The sequence below is a fragment of the Elgaria multicarinata genome, chromosome 9, assembly GCF_023053635.1.
Source record: "Elgaria multicarinata webbii isolate HBS135686 ecotype San Diego chromosome 9, rElgMul1.1.pri, whole genome shotgun sequence".
In the NCBI taxonomy this organism is placed as follows: domain Eukaryota; kingdom Metazoa; phylum Chordata; class Lepidosauria; order Squamata; family Anguidae; genus Elgaria; species Elgaria multicarinata.
In genome coordinates, this window is record NC_086179.1 from 91,547,375 (window position 1) to 91,574,299 (window position 26,925).

At 41.5% G+C, this 26,925-nt stretch overlaps 1 protein-coding gene across 1 annotated transcript in view; it reads right to left on the bottom strand.

Moving 5' to 3' along the window:
- The window catches only part of SCUBE1 (signal peptide, CUB domain and EGF like domain containing 1), a 133,773-nt gene that overhangs the window by 4,879 nt on the left and 101,969 nt on the right, over window positions 1-26,925 (bottom strand). Inside the window, exons 7-16 of the mRNA XM_063134325.1 lie at window positions 23,691-23,807; window positions 21,082-21,204; window positions 16,528-16,647; window positions 15,386-15,478; window positions 11,962-12,081; window positions 10,120-10,278; window positions 7,376-7,582; window positions 6,362-6,523; window positions 3,965-4,132; window positions 604-765 (exon numbers count right to left, since the gene is read on the bottom strand). Coding sequence (XP_062990395.1) covers window positions 604-765; window positions 3,965-4,132; window positions 6,362-6,523; window positions 7,376-7,582; window positions 10,120-10,278; window positions 11,962-12,081; window positions 15,386-15,478; window positions 16,528-16,647; window positions 21,082-21,204; window positions 23,691-23,807 — 1,431 coding nt within the window. The remainder of the gene's footprint in view (window positions 1-603; window positions 766-3,964; window positions 4,133-6,361; window positions 6,524-7,375; window positions 7,583-10,119; window positions 10,279-11,961; window positions 12,082-15,385; window positions 15,479-16,527; window positions 16,648-21,081; window positions 21,205-23,690; window positions 23,808-26,925) is intronic.

Consider the following 26,925-nt stretch of genomic DNA (forward strand, 5'->3'; position numbering starts at 1 on the left):
CAACCTCCCTAGCAGGCAGAGTTGGTGCATGCAGGAATATTGGGGGTGGGGCTATTGCATGTGCCCTCTTAGGCCATGGCTAGATGGGGCGATATCCCGGTGATCGCCCCGGGATCATCCCTGTGTGTTCACATGATCCCGGGAGCAGGGAGGGATGATCTCAGCCTTTCCATGGGATATTGCCCTACCCTTCTAGCCTGCTTTTTCCATGGTCTCGGGCTGATCCTGAGACCGCGGAATGTGTGGCCGGGCGTTGGGGGTGGGAAGGGGGATTTTTTTTAAAAAAAAATACTCACATTTTGCACAGGAGCACTTGTTTGCTCCTCCTCCTTTAAGAAAAAAAATCAAAATGGCGGGTGCAATGTCCTCAACTCCCTGGGATGTCACGTGTAGATGAGGGCGATGATCTCGTGATCATAAAGCCGCGAGATCGTCGCCCTCAACCTCTGTCATCTAGCCATGGCCACAGATGCATTGATATACATTGTTTAAGCATCATGCTTGAATTTGGCTTGGGTGACCAGTCATAAACACTTGCAGTCTAGCACAAGTTCCATCTCTGATTGCCGCAACCCCCCCCCCCCCCCAAACAATATAACTTACTTTTACAGTGTGTAACATTAGTAGAGCCATCAAAATCTGTACTGGTATTCCCAGGGCAGGTGATGCAGTAGTTTTGACCAAATTCAGGCTGGTAAGTTCCAACAGGACATCTGATACATCTGTGGGTTGTAGAGTTGTAATAATGGCCAGGAGAACAATGAACTGTATAGTAGAAAGGCACGTTATTTTTCAATATATATTACAAATGAAGACACAAAGAATAGAGGAAAAATGAGACATGTAAGGCTGGGAACTTTGCAAGATATATACTAGAAGTACACAGTGCTGCCAAAAACAGCCCCATTTTGAGTGCCAACCCCACCATAAAATGAAGCACAACTTACCTCAGGCCTCAAGTATCCTTTTTTGACCCCCCAATACAAACTTCTAAGACAGGACCTCTCCCATACACATACCACGATCCCAGCCCATACATACAATCTTATGCATCACGAAAGAAACATTTCTATTTTAACACTGAAATTACATTTTTCTACATTTCTGAAATGGCCCACATGAGGCCTTTTCTCTCCCCCCACCCCACTTCATCTAGCCTGATGAAGTGTCTTATGGAGCCTGCTGACTATTTCATAACTTTTAGTTCTTCCTAATAAAGGGATTTTCTTCTTGATGTTTTAACTTTTTTATTCAAACGGACTATCTATCATGACTGCAAACATTTTATAACTAGACCGATACACTTTAAAGCTTTGTTTTTTCTGGCTTTTTTTCATTGCAAAATCATAAATTATCTCTTACATTTTTAGGCCAAAACCTGGACCTTTAAGAAAAACAACCATGAATCGGTTTAGCACTACAACTTTTTGTAAACCTTTTTCTGAATATGGTGGTGCTAATAGTGATGTTAGCTGACTATCTTTTGAAAGCATTACATTGGAGTTCCAGGATGCATCTGACAGCTTTTCTTCATTATACTGAAGATATATTGAAAGCATTTTGTTCATCTACTTCCCTAAATTAGAATATTGCTTGAGCCAGTCTATAAGCTTGTCAGTTTGGAAAAAAAAATAGAATTGATCAGTTTCTTTTAGCTTATTTTAGTTCCCCCCCCTTTTTTTTTTACATACTTACATTTCTGGCTACCTGGTTTGCATTTATAGCAAGAAATAACAGCGTAGTGTGTGGCTGTGTTTGGACAACACAATAGTCAACGTGTTGTTTATCTAGGGTGTACTCCTCACACAACATGATAATAATCAACCATGGTGTGGATGAGGATTAGCATTGAGCTGACTATTCGTCCATGCTGAGTTGACTCACTCATCCCCTCTCTCACTCCTCAGTCCTCCCGCTAGTATTCCATCAGCCATTGCTGCTGAAAATCTATCCTGCCACCTGGACTACAGAGGCAGGTGCTGCTTTGACCCATCTTGCCTTGTGACTCTGTGGCTGACAAAATAACCAACGGTGGCTGAAGAAATAACCAGCAGTGTCCTCCACATGACACAACAACCAATGGTGGTTCAAACAGCCAACTTTGCATAGCGTTGGTTATTTCAGCCAAATAACCAACCATTGGTTAAAAAACTCCCACCACACAACACAATAACCCACGGTGGGTTAAATAACCAACCATTGACTATATAAAACACTGTTGGTTATCGTGTTGTCCGAAGCCAGTCTGTGTGTGTACGTGCACATACATAAAATGTATGTGTACTCACAACTATCAACAGCACTGGTTCCCACTACCGCTGGGATCCAGTATTGTGCTTTGTCCATCCCACCAGCTATGCCTCCCTCCTGATTATGCATAAAGGAACTCTGGGGCTGATAATTCTTCAGAGAGTATATCACATAAGGAAGCACAAAGCGCTCTGTCTCTCAGACTCAAAATCCTAGTCTAAACTACACAAGCACACTCTTTTTATTCTAGAGATGGGCTTGTGCCAGTAATTCATTATTCAGAATGTTGCTTATGGTACTCTAACACCACTTCTGCTTGGCTGCAGCATATTTCACACGATCTAGGCAATAGGTAGGTATGTAGATAGAGGGAAATAAATTTCCATAAGTATCCTCAAGCATGATTTGCAATTTACCCTCCATTCCTCTCCCCCAATATGTTAATGTGGCAGCAGCCGGGGCTGGCCCCCCGAGCCACAGTAAAGTGTACCCTCTGTCCTCTCCCCATGCTTGGGCCCTGCTTCCAATGTCATTACACCATGTGTTTCCCTGTTCCCATTCCATATCAGTGTATATTTATTTATTTATTTATTCCATTTTTATACCGCCCAATAGCCGAAGCTCTCTGGGCGGGTCACAAAAATTAAAACCATAATAAAACAACCAACAGTCTAAAAACACAAATACAAAATACAGTATAAAAAGCACAACTAGGGTAAAACCACGCAGCAGAAATTGATATAAGATTAAAATACAGAATTAGAAGAATAAAATTTAAATTTAAGTTAAAATTAAGTGTTAAAATACTGAGAGAATAAAAAGGTCTTCAGCTATAGGTAGGGAAATGCTCAAAGAATCTAATTACATCAGCAGGACTTGGGGAAAGTTGAACTACATATTATTGTACAGAAGCACTTAACATGGAGGTTCCACTTTCAGTAGAAGCCCTGCATTTCTTATTTATTTATTTATTTATTATTACATTTCTATACTGCCCAATAGCCGGAGCTCTCTGGGCGGTTCACAAAAATTAAAAACATTCAAAGTATAAAACAACAGTATAAAACCATAATATAAAATACAATATAAAAGCTCAACCAGATAAAAACAGCAGCAATGCAAAACTACAAATTTAAAACACCAAGTTAAAATTTATTTATAGACTGTTAAAATGCTGGGAGAATAAAAAGCTCTTCACCTGGCGTCTAAAGGCATATAATGTAGGTGCCAAGCGAACCTCCTTAGGGAGCTCATTCCACAGCCGGGGTGCCACAGCAAAGAAGGCCCTCCTCCTGGTAGCCACCTGCCTCACTTCCTTTGGCAGGGGCTCGTGGAGAAGAACCCCTGAGGATGACCTTAGGGTCCGGGCAGGTACATATGGGAGGAGGCGTTCCTTCAGATAGCCTGGCCCCAAGCCGTTTAGGGCTTTAAATGTTAATACCAGCACTTTGAATCGGGCCCAGACCGATGAAGCTGGAAAAGGACTGGCATGATGTGGTCTCGTTGGCCATATAAATCCATACACACTCAAGTTTCAGTGGTTTCACTTTTATTGATCTGGATGCTGCTTAAATAGAGTAGCTGTTCTTGGTTTATTTAACCTTTTCGTTATTTTATGGTATTTTAAATATTTTATTGTAAGCTGCAGTCATAAACTTTATTTCAAGGGCGGATTATAAAGCCGGCTGCCTGCAGTCTTTACTTTAAAACTTACCCTTTGTTTCACAGTCCTGAAATGACACAGCGCCTTCGTATTTGGTCACTAGTCCTCCACCACATGGAAAGCAAAGGGTCCTTCCTGGTTCAGACTGATATGTGCCAAGCGGGCATAGTCTACAAGGTCTAAAGCCATCAGAAGAAAAATATCCAGGAGAACACTGCCCTAGAAATGGAAAAAGTTCTATCATGTTATTAAGCCCAATGCTCTACGGAAATGCAAAAATATTTAGACTTTAAATATTGATGAATGTAATGCTTGCTGGTTATTTCACTGGTATAAATTGTCAGCGGTGTTTTAAAATAAAGGGAATAGTCAATATCAATGGGCTAAAGTGCAGTGTTCTCAAGATGAGAAATCTTCAAATTACATCTACTGAGTAAGCATTCTCTTTAGCCTTCAGCACTGTGAACATGTGGGCACAGCAATGTTCTAAAATAGGACACGATGTAACCAAAGTTAAGTGCTTTTCAGCCTGCCCTTATTCATGTTTACTCATGAACAAGAATCTGGCATACAAATGCCAAAATGCCTGCCAATTCTTAGGATAGATTTTGCTGCTTAGATTCAGTAGAATAGGACAAAGGAAGTCCAGACCTAGCAGATCTAATTCAACAGTCGGAGAACAGATGCTGGCACTAATACAGGTCTGAAGTCACTTGCCCAGGAAATGCCTTAAAAAGAGATACAAATTATGGGTTATAAAAATGTCAGTATAGTTTTCGTTTTATTTATTTATTATTGCATTTATATACCGTCTTTTTTCCTGGAAGGAACCCAAGGCAGCATACATAACCTTCCTCCTCTTCTCCATTTTATCCTCACAACAACAACCCTGTGAGGTAGGTTGGGCTGAGAGTCTGTGACTGGCCCAAAGTCATCCAGTGGGTTTCCATGGCCAAGTGGGGACTAGAACCCGGATTTCCCGACTCTTAGTCTGACACTCTAGCCACTACACCACACTGGCTCTTATTTTCATGTTAGAGGCAGGTAAACCTAAAATTAAGATCTTTCCTGGATTAATTATGAATTAGCCTGCTACTATAGATCTTTTCATACACACCACATTATCATTGTAATCCGTGTATGGAGAGTAGGAGGAGCTGCAGGGGCCTTTAGGCCCCATCCTATACCCAGTGGCAGTAGATATTTCTGAAAAGACCTGCAGCTTTTCACCCCCATTTTGGAGATGACGTTATTTTCTATGTGCAAAGAACCTGTTGGAATGTGAGGTCTGAAGTGATACAGCTCAGACACAGATTTATCACCTCAGTGAGAAGAGAACGAGGTCTATATTTGCAAGCCGTATCATTTTAAGGTTTGTTTAACTGTTAATTGTACAGGATTACTGAAAAAAAGTCTGGCAAATTCCAATCATTTCTCTGCAGCCCAGGATAAGGAAGTCCTCACAAAATTCCCAGTGCCCTATGAAGTTCTCGTTTTTCTAAAAAGTAATTTCATAAGGCTCATTTTTATGGGTACTATCTCAATTTCTGTAAACCGCCCAGAGAGCCCTGGCTATGGGAGCAGTATATAAGTGTAATAAATAAATAAATAAATAAATAAAACAAATAAATGATCATTGAAGAAAGTGTATTATCATTCCCAGTGTATAGAAGAGGTAGCTTTCATTTAGAAATCCTACAGAACTCACCACTTACAGAATGCAGTGCTCACCCTCAAACTAGAAAGTGGTTTTCAAATTTTCTTCCTTAGATTCCTTGAAAACTTATCAGGGACTTCTTAAAGAGAAGATCAGTAACAGCAGAAAAGCTTCCCTGGAAGATAACTTGCCCCACACTTTTCATCTTCCTTTTGGTATATGCAGCTGCATGAAAGTGTTAGATGTGTTCTGGGGTGCACTCAGTTCACACAGAGCGATATTGAGGGTCAGCAGCCTTGGCTTGCGTGAACTGCCTGTGCAGCACCCTACAACGTGTCCCAGGTTCTTCTAACACAGCGGTTCTCAACCTGTGGGTCGGGACCCCTTTGGGGGTCGAATGACCCTTTCACAGGGGTCGCCTAAGACCATCGGAAAACACATATTTCCGATATTCTTAGGAAACTGTATTGACTGAACTATGTCATGTATCATCTTTTGTATTATTAAAGCTATTGTTATGTATTATTTTCATTAGCAAACCATCCCATGACAATGGATCGTGTAGAGAAGAACGAAAATAATTTTATGGTTGGGGGTCACCACAACATGAGGAGCTGTATTAAAGGGTCGCGGCATTAGGAAGGTTGAGAACCACTGCTCTAACAAGTCGACAATGAACAGTAATCCAAAGCACTGGCCTACAACCCTAACTCTCAGGCTTCCTCCTCTCCCTCCTCTTGACCTCCATACCTTACTTCTGAATGCAACTCTTACAGTCAAATTCCACTTGCCTCCACATTCTGACACATTCCGTGCTCCTGCTACTCCCTGTCCATCATTGCTTGGGCAAGGTTCACAAGAGAGTTGACCGTCTCTATCTTGATACGTTCCTGGTGAGCAAGGAATGCACTGATTATGTTCTCCACTATAAAAGGTGCCAGCGCTGCAGGTAACTGGGAAAATAAAAATGGAATCTATATTAAGGACCTTCATTCCATTATTATAATGTGTGTTCATAGCATTTGTCTTCCACTCCCTTCTTCTAATGGTGCATGAGGTCTTGGAATCTTTGGACCAAACCCTTCGATTATGTAAAGTACATAGCAAAGCTCTGAAGTCCCTTATTACAACAGGATATGGCTGAGGCATTTAAATATTATGCTTCCATGGGCTCCTTTCTGCAAAAATGGAAACCCTTTCCAGACCCCTCTGATGCTGGTTTAGGGCCCAGGTTGTACTACATCAGGTTAAATTCTGTTACCTGTATGAATTATGCACACCGAGCATAACGTGCACAATTTCTTGTTTTACATGATTTGTTTTGCACCTCTTTGCATAATTTACACCGGTTGCATTAGCCACAGGGGGAGGCAAGGAGTTATGCAGGGCACTGAAGCCCTACGCCCAACTGTAGGAAATTTGATCTTGGTCTAGATTTTGAGATTTCAGCAGGCACTCGATGGCCTTATAGGCCCCTTCCAACTCTACTATTCTATGATTCTATATGCTTCTCAAGCATATCTTCAACAATAGCCTTTTGTAGCCTTCACCGAAAAGATTTTGCCTTAAAGGGAAAAAAAGAAGAAGAGATTTTTTTGGATTGCTAAATTCTGTGCCCAAACCTGCCTTTCTGTGCTGCCAAGATCATGGCCTGTGCATACCTCGGAGTATTGCTATGAAAATGATTCTAATCTTGCACTGGGGGGAACTGTATGCGTGGTTGACCTGAACTACAATGGAGAAGTCGGGGAGTATCTCTGTTCAACTTTGTGCTTATGTTGTGAAGTGGTTTACTTGGCTCTTACCACACTTCCCATCCTGCTGCACTTGCCCTGTACTGCAAGGGTCATGTCCTTCAGCGACCACTTTAGCTGCCTTCTGAGCAACTTCATACTCTGTCCCAGAAAACTGAATGTAAAATTGCTGTTTGTTAATAGATTTCCTCAAAGTTTTGATTGCAGTTTGTAGCTTCTGTTCCATCCTTTTCCGCAAACAGTCAAGGTTACAGGTGTCTAAGTGGGAGAATGATAAGAAAGCTAGAAACAATTCAGAACTAGGACAGAGTTTTCCTGTCCTGATTCCCAGTGCACTTGCCCCAGTCTACTTGCAGAGACCCCTAGCATGACTTGAGAGAAATAAATTAATGACATTAAAGTCTCTTGGGATGCTGTGGTCATGCATCCTTCTAATCAGCCTCCAAGGAAGGCAGGGCACTCTGCTGTTTGTTTCTGCACCAGCAACAACAGAATTACAGAGGCAGGATCTACACTACTGCTTTAAACTGGTTTATAACAGTTTTGACAACTGTTGGGGCCCACGACACACTCCGGGCTCATCTACACCAAGCAGGATATAGCGGAATGAAAGCGGTATATGGTATGTGTCCACGGGCCCCAACAGTTGTCAGTGCACTTCAATACCACTATACAGCAGTAGTGTAACTCCTGCCTTTTATATACCACTTTCACAGTGGAATATCCTGCTTGGTGTAGATGTGCCCTCCATATACAATTTTTCAAACCGTTTTCAAAGTGTTTTATCCTGCTTGGTGTAGATCTGGCCCTAGTCTCATCCGATATAGGAGTGAACCAGAATTGTGCCTCTTTTAAAATACAACCACTCTGCGGGGAGCTGCAGAAATGTCTGAGAAGGACATTTCTGCCCATAGGATTGCGTTATGACCGGCCACTTCCATGGGATGCTGCATGTGTGAAACAAGCCCCACTGTCAAATGGAGATACAATGCTCTCTCATGCCAGCTCCTGCATGAACATCTCTGGCTATTGAGAAGGCCTGCAAGGGGCTTTACGCCATATTCCCATCTGAAATTAGGCAGGTGGTGATGGGAGACTGGGCCTTCTCAGTTGTGGAACTCCCTTCAGAGAAAGGCTAGCCTTTCACCAAACACTGAATAAAGATGGTGCAAGGTGAAAAACCTGCATTCGTTTAGGCTTTCGGTGGTTTTTTTTAAAAAATAATAATGTTACCTCCTGCTGCAAGTCATTGTTTTTTTTATCTGTCTCAATAAATGCCATAAAATAACAATGACATATATATTGACAGAGGCACACGCAACTGGGCTGGCAGAAATGGACTCCCCTCCTCCTCCTCCTCTTCCTCCTCCTTGCAGAAGCTCCTCCAGCTCCCAGAAAATGCTACAGAGGGAGAATCCACTGAATGGGGTTAGCTGTGGTGCAGGAGGCACCCCCAATATCAGGCTGAGGAACTTCCATGGAGGTTTACGGTATATATACTGTATGCTGCTCTGACAGCCAAGGCCGAAGAGTGGCTAATAACTGTTTTAATAAACAAACAATGTCACACTAGCATCAGTACGTTATGAATGTAGCAGCGCTCATAAAGGGACACCAAAGCAACATGTTTAGACACTATACAAATATCCCAACATTCGCAACACATTGTCACAGTCTAGAGTGACCCACGAAACTGAATCCAGGATGGAGTTATAGAGATAGGAGCACTCAGTGGATAATGCTCAGTCATCAGGGACAGACACCAGGTTTAGTCCTGAACTCGTTACCTCACAGTGGACCACTTGACTTTCTCCCATATAAGTGAATAGTTATCATTCATTGTGGGGAAATGAAGAGAGCTACATTTAGAGGATAACGTTGCAACAGGGGCCTAAACTACACCTACCGCTGTTTCGCAATGGAGGAGGGATGTTTGCGAGGTTTCCTGCTTCTGCGATTGTCCCTCACAGGGTACACGTGAGAGAAGTTTCCCGCGAGTGAAGGAGAGCCGTTGCAGGAGAACGTGTGCCCCATGATGACGCTTCTGAAGGTGTATCAGGAGAAGTGGGCAGGACTTGACAGATAAGAACAGGGTCCTGATTTTTTTTTAATATCTCCTCCAAGATGTGCATGAGCGCAGACACACAGCAACGCCGGGGGGGGGGATAGGTACTGTGTCAAAGATGCGCTCCTGTGCATCAATATGGTTGTGTTAAAAAAAATACACACAGTTGCTGCCAAAAGACACCGATAGCCAATCAAAAACTGTGCCGAAAATGGCGGCCGCCCACTCCTGCATATGTCCAAAATTGCTGGACACCCCCCTGACAGCAGGTTGGCTGTTCGCCGAGCTGGGCGCTTGTGCTGAACAGCAACAGCTTCAGGAAGGGGGGCACATCAGCCACGGACTTTGGGACCGTAGCAAGGGAGCTGGAAAAACCATGACAAAATGAGTCAGCGATATTCCTGAATAACTGTGGGGTCGTCCCTACATCACCACGGGAGGAGGTGAACGTCATGTGGCCCGGTAGGGATGACCTCAAGGTTATTCCGGAGTAAAGAGCTGGTGTAGACAAGGCCCTGATATCCACCTTTGCAATGGGATAGTTTATTCCTATTGACAGAGTTCCTGAAGAAGGGACAAGATGTTTGTGAAATATACAAGCCCCCCAAAAAACAGATTATGCTAATAAATAGATAATAATGTGTGAGCGAAACATCTTGCACTGAAATAATTATTTTGCTAATGCACAAATACTTGCTAAAAGCAACAGCAAAAGAGGACTTCCACAAACCTGAGGCTTCCTCGGATTTCATCTCGACTTCAAATTCAGCAGTGATGTGGGATACTTCCTTTGATGGCGATTTCCGGCCGCGACGTTTTTTCTTCGAGGAGTCACACTTGAGGTTCACAAAGGTCACCTGGCAGTTGTCTGTACAAGGGAACTGACCTCCTTTGCATAACAGAAGCAACATGGAAAAGAAATGTAGCAAGGCAGCATTGCGACAGTTGTGTCAGCTGTGTTATTATTGGTGCAGAAGGCAGTTTATCAAAGAGATCCTCACCTTTTGTGAGTGAGGGGTACAAAGACACCAATCCCATAAAGGACCGAGGGGACAGGAGCAGGCAGAAGTAACATCGGGGCCTGCTCCTGCTGGACTCTCTCTCTCTCTCTCTCTCTCTCTCTCTCACTCTCTCTCTCTTTCTCTCTCCTCCCTCCCTCCCTCCTTGACTCCTTTTCCTTGTGTGTCATGTCTTTATTAGATTGTAAGCCTGAGGGCAGGGACTGTCTTTTTTTGCCAAGTGTAAGCCGCTCCGAGAGCCTTTTTTGGCTGAGGAGCGGGGTATAAGTATGATAAATAAATAAATAAACATCACTGAAGTAGAATCTTGGTTATCAAAATCTTAGTCATCTGAATCTTCTGCTTATCCATATTCATAGAATCATAGAATAGCAGAGTTGGAAGGGGCCTACAAGGCCATCGAGTCCAACCCCCTGCTCAATGCAGGAATCCACCCTAAAGCATCCCTGGCAGATGGCTGTCCAGCTGCCTCTTGAATGCCTCTAGTGTGGGAGAGCCCACAACCTCCCTAGGTAACTGGTTCCATTGTCGTACTGCTCTAACAGTCAGGAAGTTTTTCCTGATGTCCAGCTGGAATCTGGCTTCCTGTCACTTGAGCCTGTTATTTCGTGTCCTGCACTCTGGGAGGATCGAGAAGAGATCCTGGCCCTCCTCTGTGTGACAACCTTTTAAGTATTTGAAGAGTGCTATTGTGTCTCCCCTCCATCTTCTCTTCTCCAGGCTAAACATGCCCAGTTCTTTCAGTCTCTCTTCATAGGTCTTTGTTTCCAGACCCGATCACCCTGGTTGCCCTCCTTTGAACACGCTCCAGCTTGTCTGCGTCCTTCTTGAATTGTGGAGCCCATAATATCCAAAAGAACATTTCACACCAACGGCTTCTCTCTCTTTCTGGCTCCACTTTCTTTCTTTCTTTCCTTCCTTCCTTCCTTCTTTCCATTACTCTAGTTTCTCTCCCTCTCTGGATCTTCTTTGCCTCTTTCTTCCTCTCCCCTTCTCTTCCCACCCCCATGCAAGCGAAGGGAGCAATTTCTCCATTCATTTGCACTGGGCAAAGAAAAGCCCCTCCTTGCCAAAAATCATCTGGAGGGAGGGGGCAAAGTCCACCAAAGGACCTGCTGCCCCAAGGATCCTTGGTGCGGGTGCACTTTGCCCCCTCCCCCAGCAAGTGAGCCTTAGTCCGTTATGTGCAGACATTACTGGATCTGGTTAGTATTGAGAAAACAACATTACAGTCCCTACCATGAGAAAGGACATTCATTTGGAAAGGCCTTCCGATGAAATACTCCCCACATGCAATTCCCTTAGTAAATTGCAAACCACATTAAAAACACACAGATAAGAATTAAAGGTTAGGGAAAGGACCTCATAAAAGCAAATTAATTTCCGGGTTAAGCAAATGCAAAACCAGGATCACATTGAGCTGGGAATATAGCTTTTAAAAGTACTACTAGATACTTTTCTTTTTTTTTTCTAAACAGGGGGAAAAACCCTAATCCCCCACCCCCCAATGAACACACATCTGGCTGATAGGCCAAAACACACCCACACCATACCTATAACAGCCTGCTGCTTTCTGACATCTTTAATTTTTTCTTTGCTGCGAGGCCTTAAGTGACACTTTGCATCCTTGATTTTAAACCGAGCCTTCTGTTTGATGGGCGGCGCTAATATGTCTAGAGAAAGAAAATTAAAAGTTGTCATTTTGTGCTGTATTTTTAAGGAAGTAACCAAAAGCAAGAGTTAAGGTAAGTAACTATATTTACAAGATCATATCACTAACAGTTAACGTCTGGAAAAGACATTAAACTTGCATATAAACTAGTAACCACCAAAGAATACACACATATAAACAAAGAAATTTTTATAAAAATGAAATGACAAAAACAGGTCAAACACGTTTCGACAGAGGTGTCTTCTTCAGTGACCCCTGAAAAATTTAAAACATGTAGAATAAATCAGAGAGAGAGAGAAACTTTAAACACTCCATAGCATTGTATTTCTACTGTAATTAGATTTCATACTGTTGATTTCTACGTAAACATACTACTTTTCAATAGTAAGAATTATTTTTAACTAATGTATGAAGAAATGAGGCTCAGGATGGAGTGGGAGTAGGAATTGTGAAAGATATATAAAGCTGAGAAATGCTTTACTTTTTCAGCAGGAACAGAAGATACAACAGTACGGAAGGTGGCAAAGAGGTCAAAAGAAGAACTTCTGCATGAAACTGGGGCCTTAGCTAGACCTAAGGTTTATCCCGGGATCGTCCCGGGGTCGTCCTGCCTGCTCCTGGGATATCCTGTGTGTCATTTACACGAACAGGGATGGCCCCAGAATGATCCCGGGATAAACCTTAGGTCTAGCTAAGGCCTGTGTCGCTGTTGATTGAAACAGACATTCTGAAGAAGTACAGCAACAATTCAAAGACCAGGATTCCAAGGAAGATGCTTCCAAAGCTTTCATCAAATCCATCCAGACCACAAAGTTGGCCCATACTAAGACAAAGGCAACTGGGACTAAGAAAGCACGTTGCCGGAAGATGAACATGTTTCTCTTTGGATGTGAAAGAAAATCATAGGGCAAGAGAAGTACCAGCCAATTGCACTTCAACTCTTCTGTCTCTACAAATAAAGGCATTTTTGTGGACATCGTGGTGATGGGATTTAGAGCTTCTGCCTGGCTTTGTTAAGAGCAGAAAATGTAGAAGCCAGAGAACTGACGGCAAAAAGGTATCACATTTTCTGCAGAAGGTTGAAAGAAGCCAGTAAATACTAGGATGGGGCCTGCGGCACGAGCCAACACACTTCCTTCTAGCAGAGATCAGCTCACAACTGATCAGCTCTGTTTCAGGACTAGCAGGGCAGTCCATTGAGGCAGTAGCTAAATCCTGTCGCTTTTTCCTGTATAATATTGCCAGGATTCGACCATTTCTGTCTGTCTCTTCTGCCAAGACGCTTGTTCATGCGCTGGTTATTTCTCGGTTGGCCTACTGCAACCTTCTTCTCTCTGGCCTTCCTTCTTCTCACATCAGTCCGTTGGTTTCTGTCCACCACGCTGCCGCTAAGATCATCTTCTTGGCTCGCCGCTCTGACCATGTAACTCTACTTCTGAAATCTCTCCATTGGCTTCCAATTCACTTCAGAATCCCATATAAACTTCTCCTGTTGACCTACAAAGCTTTTCACGGTCTAGCTCCTTCCTATCTTTCCTCTCTCATCTCACACTATTGCCCCGCTCGTGCTCTTCGCTCCTCTAGTGCCATGTTTCTCACCTGCCCAAGGGTCTCTACTTCCCTTGCTCGGCTTCGTCCATTCTCTTCTGCTGCCCCTTACACCTGGAATGCTCTCCCAGAACATCTGAGATCTACAAGTTCAATCTCAGTTTTTAAAGCTCAGCTAAAAACTTTTCTTTTCCCTAAAGCTTTTAAAACTTGATGTTACTCGGACTTTAGACTGTTAGTTATACTGTTAGTTTTTCCCTACCCTGTGCCTGTTTACCCTACCCAGTGCCTGTTTGCATTCTCTCCCCCTCCTTATTGCTTTACTATGACTTTATTAGAATGTAAGCCTATGCGGCAGGGTCTTGCTATTTACTGTTTTACTCTGTACAGCACCATGTACATTGATGGTGCTAAATAAATAAAATAATAATAATAATAATAATAATAATAATAATAATAATAATAATAATTGAGGACCTGGGTTGCATTTGATGGCTTTGTAGAAAGTGTTGATCAAAATGACCCTGAAGCATTTTTATGCAGAGGTTTTACCCACTCAGTAGGAGTTCAGGGCTCCAACGGGAGTCAACATAATCCTCTGCTAGAGCCCACCGGCTCCGTGCAAATTTCAGGTGGAACCAAAGACAAGCACGATTAGTTGTCACCACACTTCCTGCTCATCTCTCATTGTACAGATGCAACCCTGAACAGCTGTGCATACTTTAGTGGGAATTAAGGATTGAACTGCACACTTCCAGATGTCACCCTGCGACAATACAGGCACACCCGAAGCAGGGATGTATAAAAAGAAGCTCTAATAAAAGGCATCTAATTGTCCGATAAATTGTTTTACGTTGAAAAGCTATGATGAAAAGAAAATGAGAAACCCAAACCTTGCACTTGGCTGTGTTTTTGCACAATTGGTATTCAGCACTTAGAGGTACAAAAAGTTTATATGCCCTATTCAGGTGTTATGAAAAGTGGTACTGGAAGTAGCAGAGTCATCAGAACTAGCAGCCATTGATAGCCTTCGCAATTAATTTGTCTACCCCCCTATAAAAGCCATCCAAAGCCATCTTGTGGTAGTGAATTCCATAGTTCAACTTTTATCTTCCTGAACCTCCCACCAATCATGGGATGACCCCAGGTTCTAGTATTATGGGAGAGGGAGAAAAATGTCTCCCTGTCCACATTCTCCACACCATGCATATTTTGTACACCTCTATGATGTTTCTCCTTAGCCTCTTTTTCCCCAAGCTAAACAATCCCAGTTGATGTAACCTTCCCTCATAGGGGAGATGCTGCAGCCCCTGGATCATTTTAGTTCCCCTTTTCTGCACTTTTTCCAGCTCTATAATATCTTTTTTTTAGGTGTGGTGACCAGAACTGTCCACAGTACTCTAAGGGTGGTCCCACCATAGATTTGTATAAAGGCAGCATGATACTGGCCGTTTTATTCTCAATTCCTTTTCTAATAATGCCTAATATGGAGTTTGCTTCTTTACAGTGGCTGCACCCTGGGTCGGCATTTTCATTGAGCTGCCCACCACAACCTCAAGATCTCTTTCTTGGTCGGTCACCGTCAGCTCAGATCCCATCAGGTTATACTTGAAGCCCTGGAGACTTAAATGAGCCTCCAAGCCACCAGTTGTATATCCTTCCTATGTAGTTATACATCATAGAATTTATAATAGGACCACATCACAGTCATGGATATTTGGGAATTATAACTATCATCAGAATGTAAAGAATAATACCTGCACAGCTAGGAAGTGTAGTGTTGCGTTTCTGTTGTGATTTGCCCTGCTGCACTGGCACTCCACAGCTTACTGAATAACTATTCTCTGAGTCTGGACAAAAAGAAAAGTGGGGGGAAACCCACAAAATATAATGAGATAATGGAAGATCTTTCATTTCATTCACCTCCACTTTTGTATAAACATTCATTAGTTTTATTTATCACTTCGCATTCACAGATGATTTGGGATACATAGATATTCTGTCAGATAGACTGAAGATTAACCCAATTGGTTTTGTGGCATGTAAAATAGTCAATATGAACACACCCACCCAAAAGATGAGCCACTATTTCCAAAAATAATCCAACTGCTTATCACTTTTCCCCACAAAGGAACTGTAATCTAGGAATGCTCTCAGTCACAGTCAGACCAATTGGAAATTTATACAAGTTTTAGTTTTCAAAAAGTCTTGAAATGATCCATAGTAAACAAAACGAACTTTGCACTTTTTATTAACTAGGAAAAAGAAGCATAAGAAGAGCCCTGCTGGCTCAGACCAAGGGTGCATCTAGCCCCACATTCTGTTCACGTAGTGGCCACACAGGACACCCACGTTTCCCAGCAAGTGGTGTATGTCGCCATACTGCCTCTGATACTGGAGTTAGCACATAGCTATCAGGACTAGTAGTCATTCATAGCTTTCTCTTCCAGGAATTTTAAAACTATCAAATTGGTGGCCAACACTAGCAAGTTCCACAGTTTAACTATGTGCTGTGTGAAGAAGTACTTCCATTTATCTGTCTGGAATCTTCCACCAATGAGCTTCATGGATGACCCCAAGTTCTAGTATTGTGAGAGGGGGAGAAAACTGTCTCTCTATCTACATTCTCCACATCTTGCATAATTTTTTATACCTCTATCACGTCTCCCCTTACCGTCCTTTTTTCCAAGCTGAAGAATCCCAGCCATTGTAACCTTCCCTCATCGGGGGTTGTTCCAGGCCCATCATCATTTCTATTGCCCCTTTCTGCACTTTGTCCAGCTCCACAATAATTCTTCTTAAGTGCGGTGACCAAAACTGTACACAGTATTCTAAGGGTGTTCGCACCATAGATTTACATAAGGGCATTACAATATTGGCAGTGTTGTTTGATACAAACCTGGGACAAAAAGTGTGTTGGAGGGACAGGATAAGAAACAGCTCTCAATTCCTCCTGATTTGCTGCAGACCAGCTGAGCTTTTGGAGCTGGCTTGGCATTTGGAAGGCATTTCACCATCTCTGAGGAAGAAGCAGGAAATCACTCATTCAAACAGCTTCATGGTCTTCCAGTTAAGTGATTCCATTCTCCAAGTGGGGAATAAAATGGGAATGAATGAGCAGCAGAGCATGCATGCCAGCCTGAGGCCTGTTCTCAAGGGTAGAGTCAACCTTGGGTGAAAATAACGTCTGAAGATGTCCTGGATCCACAAGAAAGCCAAGATCTAGTTCATGGGATCACTTGTGAATATGTTTCTAAGATTTATGCAGGTACTCAAGATTTATAGAATAATAATTATGACCTGCTTTTCAAAGAATTTACAGAATTAATTGATCTATTGTCAAAATTAGTTTTGTTGCTCCTGAGTTGCATTTCAGTTAAAACGGTATTATTTCCTAAACTGAATTTCTTATTTTAGAGTACCCCACTCAAAATAAGAAATGGGAGAGTGTTTTATTTAAGTCTGTTTGAAATAATAAGAAAGCAAGAGTTAAGGCACTTACAGAGCAGGCCTGATGACTATCCAAGGTGAATTAGGATGGGGTGAAGTGCCGCTCTATTCTAATTTTAAATCGTACATTTTAATTAATGCCTGTCTATTTTTAATGATGATGTGATTTTTGAAATGGTCGGAAGACTTATTCAATAAAGCTTCATTCATTCATACTAGCAAGGGGGCAGAAAGCTCTGTGGATACACTGGGTTGGATCTAAACTAAGGGCATGTCTACACCAGCCCTATATCCCGGGATCATCCCTGTGCATCCAAATGACACACAGGGGATCCCGGGAGCAGACAGGGATGATCCCTCTATTTGCCTGGGATAATCCTTAGGTGTAGAAAGGGCCCAAGTCATGCTTAGAGCAGACTCATTAGTATCAATGAAACTTAAGTTAAGACAGACTAGTCCCATTGATTTCAATGGTCTACTCTAAGCATGACTATGTCTGGATTTATTTTAACCGATTGTAGCTAATATTAAAAAGTTAGTTTTGGAATATTTCTGGTCATCATGGTTTAACTTTTTCTTACATATGAACATTTGGGAGAAATGCTTTAAAGATGAGAAAATGGTTAATTAAGCCTGTAAAGGGTAGTAAAAAAAGAATAATTTAGCCCAATCTACTGGAAATGTATTGCGGTGAGTGGAGGTCGAGCAATAACGAGACGAGATGCAGAAAATGGGTTTAAATAGGGCCACATTTATTCAGTGATCTGCAAAGGGGGAAATCCTAAAATGGGCAACCTAATAAGGCCTGTTTACAGGCCTGTTCCTGAATCAGGAAAGCCACTCATCGCTCATGGATTGTTGCCTGGCACTTTGCCATCCCTCAGGTTTGCCCCTTTTGGGATAGGGAGACCTTCCGGTGTCACCCCCCCCCTCAGACTGCAGGGCTTCGAGTGGGTGAGGAGGGTTGGACTCAAAGGTAACCCTTATCTCACCAGCTAGGCCACAGGGCTTAGAGCTGGGAGCCTCAGGTATTACCAATCACCACGGAAATGTAAAATATTCTAGCTTTTCTATTAGTCGAAAAATATTGGAAGAAGATAAAAACATGGAATAAAAATCTGAATTAGATCAGACCACTTTTTTCTTTGGTCATATAATCATGGGTTAATAGAAAGACAACATTACAAACATATTAATTACGTATTTATTTAAAGCATTTTTGCCCTGCCCTTCGGCTGAAAAAAGCTCGTACAGTGGCTTACAAAGGTTAATAAGACAGGGCAGTTATGTTACTGTGGCTGAAAGAATCCTTTAGCATTACTAGAAAGACGATTTAGTAAAATCCCAGTTAATGAACGGATATGTCCCTGTGGTTCTGGAGCAATAGAATCTGTTGAACATGTCACTTTTCATTGTAACATGTATGAGGAATGCAGAAAAAAGTTAATCTTTCCTTTTCTGGATGTAACCCCACAACGTTGGTATTAATCTGTTTAAGGGATGTGTCCTCCCATATTACTGAAAGGGTCTCTAAGTTTCTCATGACCTCAATGCAAATTAGAAAAATAATGCTGCAATCCTTCTGAGAGAAGTAACTCACTGAGCTGTATTTTGTTTTTATGTCACCTTTGATCTATCCTTTGCATGTTTTGGTGTTGATTTTGCTGGTCTGTGACTGTAATAAATAACAATTTGAAAGAATCCTTTATTGAAAGAAGTCAAACGTATCTCATGTAAAGGAATAAATTATATGAAATAGTAGAATCATGTTGTCTGTCACTAAACTATCTAACTATATAAGTGTGAGGGAGGGAAAGGCAAACATTTACTAATTATACTACTAATTGGTTACCATTTAAATCAAAAGCTATATATCCCAGTTTACAATTTGAATATTGCCTTGATGTTTCTTTGTCTGTAAAATCTGTACAAATATTTATGCACTTTCATTCTTGTGTAGCAATCTCTTGAAGTACTATGTTAAAAAAAATCTGTATCTGGTAAAATTGAACTACTGGTTTGTGTGTATGTGTGTGTATTTGTGTGTGTAGATGTTTTTCTTAGTATTAACATACTTAAAACGTAAAAACAACCACCATCACCAACCCACCCATACTCAGCAATTTAATCCTGCCCATACTACAATTAAAAGTAAATAATGTTTTTTATGTTATGTATCCACAGGATGAATTCATAAAACAATCACAAAAACAGAAAGCATTAAGTTAAAGACAATCTGTTTTGGATACAAGATAGTATAACAAATTTCTATTTTCAATATGCTTTTAAAATATTTTATGCATTTTTTGAAAAGTAACCAGTAGGTGTCATCAGTACCCACAGATTTAAATGATCCGCACTAAAATGAATACAAACTAACAAGGGATATTTCATCAGCATTTTCTTCCCAACAATTTGATTGCAATTCTGACGCTAACTTGTTACTAAGCTAGTTTTTAAACTTTTAAATTTGTTATAAAGTACATTTTATGCAGATTAGCTTTATAATCTACGATGCTTCCAATGTAAATTGTATAAAATGAATATAACAGTAAAGTTTTCATTTGACTAAAAAAAATCTACTTCTAAAATAGTATTATTTATGCTCACTAATACCAGAGATGGATTGGAGTACCTTAAACTAGGCACAAAAAGGCATAAATGTGTATATTAGGGGAAAGGGCATAAAAATGCATGAAAATGTGTGTGCAAACTTTAAAAAGTAACATTTGCAAACTGTTGCAGAAATGGGAAAAAAGTTGTGCTTGGAAAAAAATGCTACATTATAGAAAGTGAAACAGACTGATTAATCCACCCATAATTATCACTTGTTCTATTTTGAAATTTTAAATCACAAAGCAATTACAAATGATATTTTTTTTAAAAACACACACACCTAAAATGAGTTTGTAAACATTAGATTTGGGTGGGTGGGTGTGTTTCCAGTTAAGCTAAAATACTACTTACAACTTGAAATTCTTTAAATACCTCCAGTACTGTAGCAAATATTGAAATAGACAGTTGGATTTGCTGACTTTCAAAACAGAAGAGATCAAAGCAGTCTAAGTATGAACTGATGTCTCAACCAAGAGGTTTGGAATCCTCTATGGACTCCTTCCCTCTTCCTCTTTCCTTTCCACATGCAAATTCCTTCCTCCTTTTCATTGTTGGAGCTAAATACGGTACAGCATCACGTGCATCAGGGTTTTCACTACTCATGGTTAGGTCTAAAATTCTAGTTTGCAACCATGGTTTGAAGTGGATTTGAAACCCAATGTTTGATCTAACCAATGCTGGTGGGCAAGTGATTCTATATGCCATGGTTAGCTCTGAAAACATAACGGATGGAAAAATCGGCAGAGAGTGGAGGACAGAAGCAGAAAGAGAGAGAAGAAATGTTTAAGTCTGCAGGTGATCTCCATCTTCTAATCATGGTTTGCAGATTGGGTTGTACTGCATCTGCACCAGACCACTGTTAGCTTGAAAAATGACCTTTCCTATGTGCATTTATCTATTTATTTATTTAATCAATCTATTTATAGGCTGCACCTCAGTACACGGCTTGGGGCCACAATACCTGCCCCGTACACTACGTTCAACATCTAAGGTCCTCCTCCGAGTGCCTACTCCAAGGGAAGCTTGGAGGATGGCAACAAGGGAGAGGGCCTTTTCAGTGGTGGCCCCCCAATTCTGGAATTATCTCCCCAATGAGGCTCGCCTGGAGCCAACTTTGTTATCTTTTCTGTGCCAGGTTAAGACTTTTCTCTTCTCCCAGGCAGTTAACAACATATGCTGAGTTTTTTTTAAAACTGACCCCAGAATAGTTGTTTTAAATGGATATTGCTGTTTTTATGCTTTTGATGGTTTTAAATTTCTGTATATTTGTTTTTAATGTTCACCGTTTTTAACTTTTGTAAACCGCCCAGAGAGCTTCGGCTATGGGACAGTATAGAAATGTAATAAATAAATAAACAGAAAATTTATGTTCTGAAATGTTACTTACCAACACAATCCTTTTTATTCCAGTGTAACTTCTTTCCAGATGGACATAAACATTCATAAGTTCCCATTGTATTAAGGCATCCATAGTCACAGCTCCCATTGCTGATGCTGCATTCATCAATATCTAAAAGTATATTTAAATAAAGTAGCATTGTACTATAAGTGTATACTGTAATATGCATGAGTACTAAATTATACACACACACATTGAGGCAAAGCACTAGATACACTACAGAGTTGTGTACAAGGTCTTCATAAAAGCCTTTCATACCACAATATATCCAGCCTTGGCAATATCTGTGGCATAATTAAATGACAGTTTACACTAATGAAAGTGGCTGTACAAACCATTCCTAATAAACAAGCAAAGGCCTGGGATAAGCCACTATGGGGCTAGCATCCAACATCCCATTTTTGGGCAAAGTATTGGAGCGTGTGGTGGCCTCCAAACTCCAGGGATTCTTGGATGAGACGGATTATCCAGATCCATTTCAATCTGGCTTCAAACTTGGTTATGGGACAGAAACAGCTTTGGTCGCCTTGGTGGATGACCTACGCCGGGAACTGGACAGGGGGAGTGTGCCCCTGTTGGTTCTGCTGGACCTCTCAGTGGCATTCGGTACCATCGACCACGGTATCTTTCTTGGCCGCCTTGCTGGGATGCGACTTGTAGGCACTGGTTTACAGTGGCTCCATTCCTTCTTGGAGGGTCAGACCCAGAAGGTGGTTCTGGGGGACTCCTGTTCGACTCCTTGGCCGTTGTGTGTTGCCACCAGTATGCTGAAGACACCCAACTCTACTTCTCCTTTCCACCCAATTCCAAGGAAGCAGTTTCTGTGCTAAACTGGTGTCTTATGGCAGTAATGGACTGGATGTGGGCAAACAAATTGAAGTTTAATCCAGACAAGACAGAGGTGCTCCTGGTCAGTCAAAAGGCAGATCAGGGAATAGGGATTCTGCTTGTGCTAGATAGAGTTACACTCCCCCTGAAGACACAGGTCCACAACTTGGGTGTACTTCTGGATTCAGCCTTGAGCCTGGATGCCCAGGTTTCGGTGGTGGCCAGGAGTGCATTTGCACAGTTAAAGCTAGTATGACAGCTGTGCCCATTCCTAGAGATGTCGGACCTGGCCACGGTGACACATGCCTTAGTTACAGCCCCATTGGATTACTGTAATGCGCTTTATGTGCGGTTTCCTTTAAAGAGTTTTTGGAAACTTCAGCTGGTTCAAAGAGCTGCAACTAGAGTGTTGACTGGGGCTAGTTACAGGGGGCACACAACTCCCCTATTAAAACAGCTCCACTGGCTTCCAGTGCTTTCCAGGCACAATTCAAAGTGCTGGTTATGACCTATAAAGTCCTATAAGGCTCGGGTCCAGGTTATCTGAAAGACCGTATGATCCTTTACAAGCCTGCCTGTGCTTTAAGATCTTCAGGGGAAGCCCTTCTCTCAGTCCCACCACCATCCCAGGCACACCTAGTGGGAACGTGGGAGAGGGCCTTCTCAGTGGCTGCTCCAATGCTCTGGAACTCTCTTCCTAGGGAAGCTAGACTGGCTCCCTCCTTGATGTATTTTAGGAGGCAGGCAAAGACTTTTTTGTTCTGGCAGGCCTTTGGTGAATAATTTGGACCTCTGTCTGTGCTAATGAACTTTTAAACTGTCATTTTAAATGTTTAAATATTTTAATATTGGAATATAATAATAATAATAATAATAATAATAATAATAATAATAATAATATACACAGAAGACATTACTACCCACTCCTACAACCACTAACTCACAATGTAGAGAACTGTAACCCTATGGGGAAGTGTTTTGATTACTTTTGTTTTTTTAATGGTACAAGGAACTTTCCTTTGTATTAATGTAGTCTGACTAGAGCCAAACTAATTTGTATAGAATTGATGAAGAGCCCTATGTGACATTTGAAGTCTATGCAGACTTTTATTAGCCAAAATAAATGCAGCCCACCTGTTTCTTCTCTTTCAATGTCAAAGTCTTAAACTTCAGCTCTAGAGGTAATTATTTTTATATCACAAATATACAGGACTCCAAATATTTTATCTAAATTAAAAGATGCCAAAATTACATTTTGCATTGTCTGATTGTGTTGGAAGAATATATGTATTTAAGCAAAGACTGTTGAGTCTGCTACTTAAATGGTCCTCAGGAAAATTATAGGCAGTCCAAGATACTTGTCTAATATATGTATCACTGATACACTAACAACAGACAACAATTTAGAGATATTTAGGCTGACTTCAACATAATTTGTTTAGTCTACTTTTATTAGCATTTAGGTATGGCTTCATGTACATGAAAAGTTTAATAAAAATCTGTCATCATTCCTAGAATTCAACTCAATAAATATGAATAGAATATTATTTTTACAATTAATTTAGACTGCAATCCTGAACAGAATGATAATGCTTAAATCTCACTGAAGTTAATGGCATTAAAGCTGACAAATATCTTCCTTGGAATTCCTTTAACGGTAGGGCTGGTTATCCCTTTTGTCACTACAATTCAATGAAGCCTTAAGAAAGGAAACAGCGTTTCAAAGAATTACATGTAAATGAAATAAAAAAGAATCAGATTCTCCAAACCTCCACAGTGCGTCATTCCATACAATGTGTAACCTTTATGACACAGGCATTCAAAACTTCCAGGATAGTTGATACAGGTATGGTCACATGTCCTTTCAAATGAACATTCATCTATATCTTGGTTTAGAAGAAAAAGATTAAAAAATATATATTGTGAGAAGTTGTGCAAGTTTGACAATTTAATGTAACATTCATGTTCAACAATGTGTCAATAATGGCTGATGAACTGGAGAGATATGAAAAAAGACATACAAGGTTTGGTTTCCTACATGTAATGCTTGCAGTTGCTTCCCAGTAAGGAGCAAAGCAGAACACCCATGTTTTCATCATATCCCTTCTCAAAGATTATCTTCATGTTGGAAATTGTCATGTGAAGCAGTTAACCAGACCGGATGAAGAAATGCTGAAATATGATTCGAAGTATAGGGTTGAAATAGAGGTGTGCACTAACTCCCAGATTTACCCTATGGTGTAGACTCAGGGCATGTCTACACCATAGGGTGTAGCAAGAGGGAGGGGGGATGATCCCGGACTTATCTGCTTCCGGGATCATCCCGGGCTGTCTAAACCGGAAGCACGACGTCCCGGAAGGGAAAAGGGCTGTTGCGCCCACCATTTTTTTTTTAAAAAAAGACAGGAGCTAGAGTACACTTGTGCTCCAGCGGAAAAGTAAGTAAAAAAAAAGGCCCTGACCCCACTCCCCCCCAATGTCCCTGGACTCACCCCCCTTCCCAGGTCCTTCCCTCTGCTGACCCCTGCTATTTTTGTGGATATGGACTTGAAACAATATTATTCTAGCTCTGCCCCTTCTCTTGTTATTTAGATTACCCAAATATGTTAGGACAACAGAATTTTCAATGATCAACACAAATGCTCTCTCTTGTCTTAACTATTCAGCAGTCACTGAATATTATAAGTATACAGCTGGGTCTATAAATTCATAATATTTATAAACCCATGCCCATGGAATTTTTAGTCAATGGAAATCATTTGAATGGTAGCAATATTAATATTTTAATTCCTTAGCCATCAACCCTTTAGAACAGGAGCATAGTTGAAATGAGGTAATCCTTGGGTTATATTTAATGTTAGCCCTACTTAGAGTAGACCCATTAAAATGAATACTTCAGCCAGGATTAAAGTTGGAGAGAAGGATATCGCCTGACCATCAAATGTACTTCTTTTCTCCAGTGACACATGTCCTTATTGTAAACAAATATATTTCTAGTAACCAGACTACCTCATTCGCAATATACTTCCAATTCTTATGTTAATGATTTTATTAAAAGAAGCATGTTAAAAAAGCAATAAGGCATTTTAAGCATTCAAATACAGCACTTCCTTCTTCAGCTACTTTCTGCTACTGCCTCCTTTCTGTCTCATTCCCTCAAAACTTTAAAGAGCAAATCAAAGATGCCTACCACCTTTAAACCTAAACTCTGCGGTTGATATCTGCACTCCTGGTAACGCCTGCTAGGCAATGTCCAATGGTCTGCATTTTCTGCAAACTTTCTCTATAGAATTACCAGTCCGTTGTGGAATTCAGCACTGCCCGTAGAAAAAAGAAAACTATTTCAACTACTTATTCTGTCGAAAAGGAAGCTTATTATGAGTTAAAGTGAGGACACTGGAATCTCTCTTTCATCCCTCTTCAGATTCCAAGATACAGGCTCTCAGTCAACTGCTGATTTCAACCTTCTCTTTGATTTATTCAGGCATTTGATTGTCACTTTTACAAAGCTATGCCCCTCTCTGTTCTTTTTAATGCTATTTAGTTTCTGCAAACAACAGTGCTAGTTACATTGCTACTGGCATGAAAGGGCAGCTGGTGTATTTAACTTCACGAAAGTTACCAAAATGGACATTTGGCAATTAACTAACATTTATTTGTAGACTCTGTTAATCTTGGGCAAAATGAATTTTAACTAGCACGCCTTGCCTGATAAAAGATGTGAAGCATACGGCACACAGAGATGAGTGTTATACTAAGGCAACACTTGTGGGCTATGTGCATTATCTGTGTCTATAAATTAAAGGGGCAATAGTATCTAGGTTAGAAAGACAAAACATTACATTTTAGCACTTTGAGCTGTGCAGATATAATGCTCCTAATCTCTGACCTATGTTTTTTAGAATACTTATTATTGATTTCCTTTCCTTTTTAAAAACATCAGAACATGTAACATTTAACAAACAGGTGACCTAGGCCATGGCTAGACCCACCGGGTCTAGAGCAACGGAAGGGGGAGGATCTCGCGATATGGTTATCACGAGATCTCTCCCTCTGTCTACACGTGGCGCACGACGTCCCAGGAAAAAGACGTTGCACCTGCCATTTTGGATTTTTTTTGTCTTTAAGGAGAAGCGCACGAGCGCTCAAACGCAAAATGTAAGTTGTTTGTTTGTTTAAAAAAACCCACTCCCCCACCCCACCCCCGATGGGCACAGAGCTCCTGAGGAGGTCTGTGCTCCGTCCCCAGGTTCCTCGCGAGGAGCCGGGACACCCTGCGACGCCCAGCCACACGTTCCGCGATCATTTCGAGACTGCGGAAAAAGCGAGTTAAAAGGGTAGGGTGATATCCCGGGCCAAGGGAGGGATCATCCCTCCCTGCTCCCGGGATCCGCTGTGCATCATGTGAACGCACAGGGGCAATCCCAGGGGTATCGCCCCATCTAGCCATGCCCCTAGTGTGAGTCATTAAAGGCCTATTAAGATCCCAAGGCTTTGGAGTTACTGAGGCACCAATTAACCTTCAAGAGAAAGTGCAAGACTCAAGGGCATGCCTTCACTTTATTATACTACCCACATGAAAAATAGTCATATGTTGCCATGTCCTGCTTGTTGAGAATTCTGAAGGCTCCCCTGGAGCCAGGAAAACCAACCAACCAACAAAAGAAGCAGCAACAACAAAACCACCAATGTATTGTAGGTAAAAACACACAGAGAAGCTGGAATCCCTGGGTGCCTTCCTTCCTTCCTTCCTTCCTTCCTTGTTTATCTCTACCCCACCACTCTTTCCATAGGACTGATTTCCCCTGTTCCCATTCCAATTCCTAAGAAAAACTAGCTGTAAAGCAGATATAAAAAACAGAGCCCGTGGCTCCTCTCTCCATGCAGGGCCGGTGCTACCATAGAGGCCACTCAGGCGGCCTCCTAGAGCGCCAAGGTAAGGGGAGCGCTGAATGCTGCACCCGGAAGCCGCTCTCCCACAGCGGCTCTGAGAGGGTGCCTTCC